We start from the raw sequence: 7567 nt of genomic DNA, 5'->3' as shown, positions 1-7567 counted from the left end.
GTGCTTTTGCAAAATTCAATTCAATTCAATTCATTTTATTTCCATACTTCTCATTTGTGGACATTATAACAGAAATCAAACAAGTTCTTTCACCTTGTAAACAATGTGCAAAACACAACAATATACATGGTGATAACACAGTAATTATATGTAATAACTGGTCAGATTCGAAATCGAGATGGGGTTGATCAAAGAAAAGTATGGCGGGACCTACATGAAAGAAGGGGCGCACGCACCCTTTTTTCCCCTTTATATTTCTTTTGTTTTAACAAAAAAATTAAGAGGGGCGCGCGCCCGGTGCATCCCCGTCTGGATCCGCAACTGGGGGAGACAGGTTGAGTGGGTCTGATCGATGAAAATGTTCTTTATTCCGAAACACACAAATTCCGGAAACCTAGCTGTTAGATAATCCGATAATGAAGAGGCATTCGTTAATCCGAATATTTCTGGTGTTGTTCTTTAGCTTCGTTATTCCGAAGGTTTGTAATTCCGTAATTCAATAAGGTTCTTTTTTTTTCAAAAGGTTCGTCAATCCGAAAATGAAATAGAATTCTTCAATCCGAAATACTTAAATTTCGTAAAACTAGATGTTCATTGATTTGATACTGAAAAGAGGTCGTTAATCCGGACACTTTGTGGTGTTGTTCCTAAGTTTCGTTATCCCGAAAGGTTAGTAATTCCGAATAGTACCTTTGAAACTTCGCAATGATGAACTTTTTTTTTAGCGTTTTCGGATAAATGAACCTTCGGAATAACGAACTGTAACTGCTGTGTTGGGCCTCGTTTGTACTAGGGATGTGAGTCTCCTCCCTGTTTGTACGCTATACATTTGACTGTCTCAGAGTTGTGATGATCGGTGCCGTTGTTTATTCATTTTTTTTTTTGTCTTGTTCGGATGATTATATGATTTTGCTGTTCTTCGCAATGTTTGCAGCTTAAAGGCATAATTTACCATTTGCAGAAGAAACAAAAACCCAGCATTAGTGTTTTAAAATAGTTCTAAAGTGTGAGTTACTGATAGAAACAACCACTGTAAACTTTTAATCCGTATAATCGATGTTAAGTATTGTTAAATACACAAAATGTGAACAAAAGTTGTAATAAAAATGTTTCCAGACTAAACCGTCTACAGTTATGGTTTAATGAGAAAAATACTGATATCTCCTTACATTTTAGGCTTTATTGCAAAAATTTTATATGGTAGGATGTTTTGAGATAAACAGACCTACACATATGCATCAAATATGATATCTTGAACATCTTTTAAATCACTGCTCCCAAAGGTAAACGGGACCTTTAAAGGCAGTCATAACGTTGTTGTATGGAAAACACGGAAAAGGTGACGAAAAATCCTAAATAGCGAGTAAAATATTTCCACTATTTTCCCCCTAATGAACAAAAGACACATTATCATTCTTGAATAAGAAAATACAAGTTTTTTTTCCTTCCAATATGGAAGAAAAGATGAACATCTTTAATTGGTCAGAGTAAACATTTGTCTACAGACACACTTTGAATGTGGAAATTAAAATTTTAATTTTGAAGTCAGATGTAACGCTTCGTCATGACTTTTCTTCATATTGTTGATGGATTTCATTTGCGTTGCGAGGTTATGAAAACTCAAAGTTTGATTTTCTTTGTTTTCATTTTTCGAGAAGAGATGTTACAACGAATCAGAGATTGCGAGAGATATGAAGGTAAACTATGATCTTAACCTTATATTTTTTCCTTGACAAAATTGACAAAGTCTGTCGTTATCTCTTCTCCAACCTGGAACCAGAAAGGATGTGAGATGTGCATGACCCCATGGAAGCCCGATTCGTAGTTCTTCCATTTAGTCTCGACCCCAGCCGCTTCCAGTCTTTTAGCGTAGAATATGCCATCGTCTCGTATGGAGTCAAATCCGCAGGTCGCAATAAAAGCTGACGGGAGACCAGTCATATCTTCGCGGAACAGGGGCGTCCATCGCGGGTCCAAGTATAGACGCGCAAGGGATTCCCATAGAGTCGAGTTTCCTGCGTCCATTCGCTGCGCGGGGGTTACGTACGATTTCGTTTTTGCGCGTATCGCCTCAGGTATGACGTCATGGTTGAGGTATTTCATGAACCGTGAACTGTCCTTGAAGGACGCCATCAAGTGTTGGTTTGAGATGAGCTGATGGATGTACAGTGGATCTGCTCGTCCTAGATGATACATGCTGTAGAACGCTGCAACTCGGGTAGCAGGTAATATTCCCTGGTTCCCGAAATCTTCAGCGTATCTCTGATATGACGGCGTTTGAAAGTCCATCGACTGTGTGGCGGGGTAGATAAGGACTTGGAGCTTCAAATCCGGCGTGGAATCGTCATCATGGATGATCTGCGAAATGACGGCTGAGAGGTGACCGCCGGCGCTGTCGCCAGAAATGCCGATCCGTGCGGGATCGAGTCCGAACTCGGAGGCGTGTCGGAGGAGGTACCTGGTGGCCGCCAAGCAGTCCTCGAGTCCCGCCGGGAATATATGTTCGGGACTCAGACGATAGCTGGGGAGGAAGAGGGGGGGGGGGTACATAGTCAAGTAACACTGTCTGTATACGAAGTTGAATAAAGTTAGATCTTGATGCAAAATTAATGGCCTACTCGTACATGTGACCGACAGTAAAGCCTACTCATATAGACATCACCTCATATCAAATCGTGAAATTAAATCAATTGTGGTTCACCATGTTCAAAAATGATTACACAAAACCACTGGCTACATCTTCAACAAAACAAACAGAAATATAAAGTAGGCCTACATCCAGGTGATAAGTTGTTGTACTCTTCCCTCTTTGTTGATAAAATGAATGAATGAATACGAATGAAAAAGCACGCGAACAGGCTGGCTTGATGGTATCGAAATAAGAAAGTAAGAAAAATGGAATTTAAACACACAAATTATCATGAAATCTGTTAACTTCTGGGGAGCAACCTGTTGTTATACTTCTAGAACATTCTACGTCTAGATTATCATTTGTTTGTTTGTTTTTGTTTGGGGGTTTTTTGGAGGGGGAGGGGTTCACTTCAAGAAAGTTGTGGTATATGAGGGCCTTACTCGATAGACATCACGAACATATCAAGGCGCTCCGCCAAGTATCGGGTGAATCGGTCGTAGCCATCTTGGAGGGCGAAAAAAAGCAGAAAACAGCAAAACGCTTTGATCAAAGGTGAAGAAGGAAAACAACTTTTTTATATATAATTACAGTGCAGCAGATGAAGCAACTAAGCATTTAGTATCTGAATGATCTCGGAGTCGATATAAAAGAGTTTTTAGATTGTAATGATATTTGTATTATATTTTGCATTTTGTATAATTTTGTAATGCCTAATGTCCAATGAAATCATCAGCATCCTCTCTCTTGTCTTTTGGCATATAATATACAGATTTTACATGCACATGTTATATCATAATTACGTATCATGTGTAATTATATACTAAATACTTAAACTTCCTTCATATATTATGTACACAAATAAAGGGAGACCGGAGAGGGTAGATGGAAATTAATGTAGGCCCTATCAGCTTATTCATCTAAATTTTAAAGAACTTCGAAGTTTTCGTAGAAATCATTAATGAAAAATTAATAAATGACTACACTGAATTCCTATATAAACGAACCTGCCGATCCGAGTGCATATCCTCCCCCGTGGATGTAAATCATACCCGGAAGTGATTCCTTTCCTCTTTTGATGGTCTCGTAGACACGTACTCTCACTCCATCAAAGGTCATGACCTTGGAACGGATATTTGAACCCGGAACTTCGAAAGGCAACGGATAGTTCTGCATGTCCCGAACCGCTCTCACCGTCTGGATGTAAGCATTTTCGTTATCCGGATGGACGTAGGTACTGATTTTACCCTGCAAAGCACACCGCAAACATGAAAACACAGTCAATCATATTTAAAGCGATGATAATGAAATTGCTTCACTTCAGTATACACATGTGATGGCACTAAATACTGTAGTTCTGTCTAGAAAGGTATTATGTAAAGGACACGCAATGCTTAATTCAACTTCATTCATGAAAGTGCAGTACAGTTGTATCTCTCCATTTTTAGGTTGACTTATAAAGTAGAATGAAATGTGTTGCAAAATAGTGATTTCAACGCCACCAAGAAACTCTAGAAAAGATTTTTGTGATTTGCATTAGTCATCGAGACTAAAATCGCTGTGTCGTACACACCGACACACCGACACACACACACACACACACACACACACACACATGCATTATAATATTATACATTGTTAGTCCCACTTCGAAAGACTGGGAATTATTGTCTTAGATAACTTTTTGTATGATAATGACGTGGAGTCATGTTATTCTCCTTTGCAGTCAATATCAAATCAAATCTTCAGCATGACATTCGACTTGAACGGAGAGTGGAACTTTTACTTTTTTCATCGTATCATGGTGGGGGCGCTGTGGCATTTGAAAGGATAAAACTCATGACTCCCAATCGGAGTTCGATTCCCGTCCAATGCTTACGTCCTTGGACAAGATACAATTTGCCCACGATGTCCCTCTCAGCCAAGGTGTATAAATGGGTACCTGACAACGCTAGGGTAATAATAATGGCATTGCCCTCTCCTTGTGGATAGCAGCGGCAGCACTGAAGAGGCTACCCGGGATAAAGAAGACATTATCATCATCGTCGTCATCATTATATATAGGTTTTCCCGGCCAATTTCGCACCTTTTTTCAGCCCAATTCCTAATTACTTCGTTCAATTTAGCACAAGTTAGCCTAAATGGCATGTTCGGTATTTCAATTTTATAATCTATTCATTCAAATTCATTTTGGAGCATTCGAATTACCTTTAACATCATTCGAATCAGCACTTTTTCAGTTCAAATTCGTAAGACAAGCACCATTTCGCAAATCGTTCATTCAATTTAGCATGATATAGTCACGTGATCACGTATACGCTGCGCTCGTTCATTCGAAATCATTCTTGGGCATCCAATTTCGCATTTACTGCAGTCAATTTAGCAGGCACGTTTATCCTTTTATTCCTTTTTTTATTTTCATTCATCATAGGTATCTTGCAAGCATCATAACATTTCATATTTTCGTATTCATTCTTTATTCTGATGTCATCTTTGCAACAGTACATTCAAAACATGTGTATGTGTTTATAATGTTCGATAGCATTATTTCATTCACAGATACGTTAATCTTAAGTTTGTTTTGACATTAATTGGGAGAAGGAGGTTTCAATTTACATCGTGATTATTTCTTTCATCTGCATGTTTCATTATTTTCATTTGGTGGGTGCTATATTGCTTAATCATCATTAGGAATAAAGTTCTTGTATCAGCTCTAGCCATCAATTTGTCAAGGTTACATGTATTACCCTTAAATGCTTCTATGATTCTTTCCCTGTCTTCTTGAGAGATACGCCTGTATCTAACTCGTGCTGCCATAACTGGACATAAGAAAGTGAGGTGAATCTATGGTACTGGTGCATGTATAGTTCTGATAACATGTATGAAAGAAGAGGGGCGTTGCAGAACATCAAACTTGAGTTATTTGGGGTCCAATATACCTTTAATATATACTTAGCAGTGTGTGGATGAAACAAAAATTAACATTTAAATACGTATTAATCACGGTTCTCCCCTTTTCAAAATAGAAATAACATTACGCCAATTTGAATGAACATGTTTGGAATTTGACTGCCCATACGTTAAACTGAATGACTGAGATACCATTTTCCGCCAGTGCTGGCGAACTTGAATGACTGAATAGCACGTGCCAATTTGAATGCCCGTTTCACGAATTCGAAAGGCACATGTGCGAATTTCATTGATCGAAATGCTAAATTGAACGAACAAGTTGCAATTTTGATCGAATGACAGAATGTGCAGTGACGAGGATTTTCGCTAAATTGAATGAACCTTTTATCAAATGAACGGACAAAAGTGCGAAATTGGCCGGGAAAACCTATATTACAAATATCCTGTGCATATGCAATGTATATAATTTCTTTGTTTATTTGATGGAAGTGAAAATAAAGTTGAATCTTGAATCTTGAATAGCCGATCCTTCTCTCCCTTTCTCTCTCTCCCTGTCTCCCCCTCACTCAGTCACTGCTGTATTATTCGGGATTCAAGGGACAGACGAACTAAATTTTATGTAGTTTTCGTGCACACAAATGCAACGTTGTTGCCTATATTTGCTGGTTGACTTACAATGTAAGCCCGGTAGGTGATCAAAGTTCAAAGGTGACATTGTAACGATATTGCACGTTTAAACAGCTCGTAAAAAGTTAGTGATCATACCATGCATATGTACAAGGTACGATGTAGGTGCACACACAGCTCATACAATAAGGATACAAGAATGATAGCCATGCCAAGATGTTGACTGCAGAAATTGAGTGATTTTTATCTTAATGTCATGTTTTGCGCCCTATATCGAAGAGGACAAAAGTGTGCAACAGACGCTGTAAGCTTCAATGATCCTTTTGTTCTCCGGACATAATTAAGGGCACACATCAAACAAAGTTGCATTTCACTGAAATTGAATTTCAGAGAAACTACTTTAAACGATGACGTTGCTTTTGATGTTTTCACCCCAGGAAATAATCAAAGTGCTGGTCCTGGTATGATAATGATGATAATGATGATGATGATGATGATGATAACAATAATATCTTATTCCTGCATTTTTGTCATCCTCTGACGTAGATATATTCTTGGATGTGCTCGTCTTCAGCCATTGATATTCGTCACCATGCGAGCTATAAACAGCCTACAATTACTATGGCTATTATTGTGTGTGTGTGTCTGTGTGTGTGTGTGTGTGTGTGTGTGTGTGTGTGTGTGTGTTTTAAGTAACCAAGAGAGAGACTTAGAGGGGGTAAATTAATAGATAGATATTTAGAGGTAGAATGAGTTTAGCGGGAACAAAAAGTTTAACCATCGAGAGCGAGCATTCTTTCTTTAGACATTAACTTTCCTTTCGTTATAATCATCGTTACATCATAGCCCTACACAGTTGACCAACAATGATAATAAAATGACGCCAATTTTGACAAGGCTTATTGATCGCACGTCCCAAATTACAACAATCATCTCGAGTTATTAGGTGTTTTTTTCTCGATATTGCACTAACTATGCAGGGCCTATACTTACTGCTAAGGTGGAAACCGACATGTAAGCCACCAACATGCGGTACTTCCATGGCTCCGCCAGGCCGTCGGGCACGGGGATGCGCAGGAGGAACGCCAGGGCAGCGCCAGAGATTGCTAATAAAATCCACGGAGACTTGCATTCGATCATGTTGTGTGGCCCGAAAAGTCGTCCAGCCTATCCGTCCACGTTTAAACAGTTGTTTTGATTTAATTGTCCTTGCAAACAAACCTAGATATGGAAGCGGGTGGTGATCTACAAAAGAAAGCAGCAAAGCACTTTGGTCGTTGCCCATTTACAGCTTTGATAATGTTACGCCTGCTCATTTTAAAGCCGGCTGGCAAATACTATGACGTGGTCTGTGTGTAGCTGTCCCATTGTTTCAATGATACCATACAGTGCATTCCCGTC

The 7567-nt window shown here is 39.0% G+C and overlaps 1 protein-coding gene across 1 annotated transcript; it reads right to left on the bottom strand.

The window, feature by feature from the left end:
- Positions 1-1716: 1716 nt before the first annotated feature.
- On the bottom strand, positions 1717-7306 carry LOC139729486 (arylacetamide deacetylase-like). Its single transcript, XM_071640415.1, has 4 exons — positions 7160-7306; positions 3637-3877; positions 3073-3136; positions 1717-2521 (listed from the first exon to the last, which is right to left on the bottom strand). The coding sequence occupies exons 1-4, from the start codon at positions 7304-7306 to the stop codon at positions 1717-1719; spliced, it is 1257 nt and encodes a 418-aa protein (XP_071496516.1).
- Positions 7307-7567: the final 261 nt, after the last annotated feature.

This window comes from Diadema antillarum, unplaced genomic scaffold (genome assembly GCF_040938485.1).
Source record: "Diadema antillarum isolate AM-2024a unplaced genomic scaffold, OU_Dant_1.0 scf00000020, whole genome shotgun sequence".
NCBI lineage: Eukaryota > Metazoa > Echinodermata > Echinoidea > Diadematoida > Diadematidae > Diadema > Diadema antillarum.
Note: the sequence above shows the minus strand (reverse complement) of the source record. Positions and strands in the feature narration are given on the sequence as shown.

What these genes read in the sequence shown, in the direction of transcription:
- LOC139729486 (XM_071640415.1), bottom strand. Translation starts at nt 7,306, where the DNA reads ATGATCGAATGCAAGTCTCCGTGGATTTTATTAGCAATCTCTGGCGCT. An exon ending in ATATGCACTCGGATCGGCAG is followed by an intron (nt 3,137 to 3,636) that starts GTTCGTTTATAT and finishes TCGCCCTCCAAG; the next exon opens with ATGGCTACGACCGATTCACC. An exon ending in ATGTTCGTGATGTCTATCGA is followed by an intron (nt 2,522 to 3,072) that starts GTAAGGCCCTCA and finishes CTTCCTCCCCAG; the next exon opens with CTATCGTCTGAGTCCCGAAC.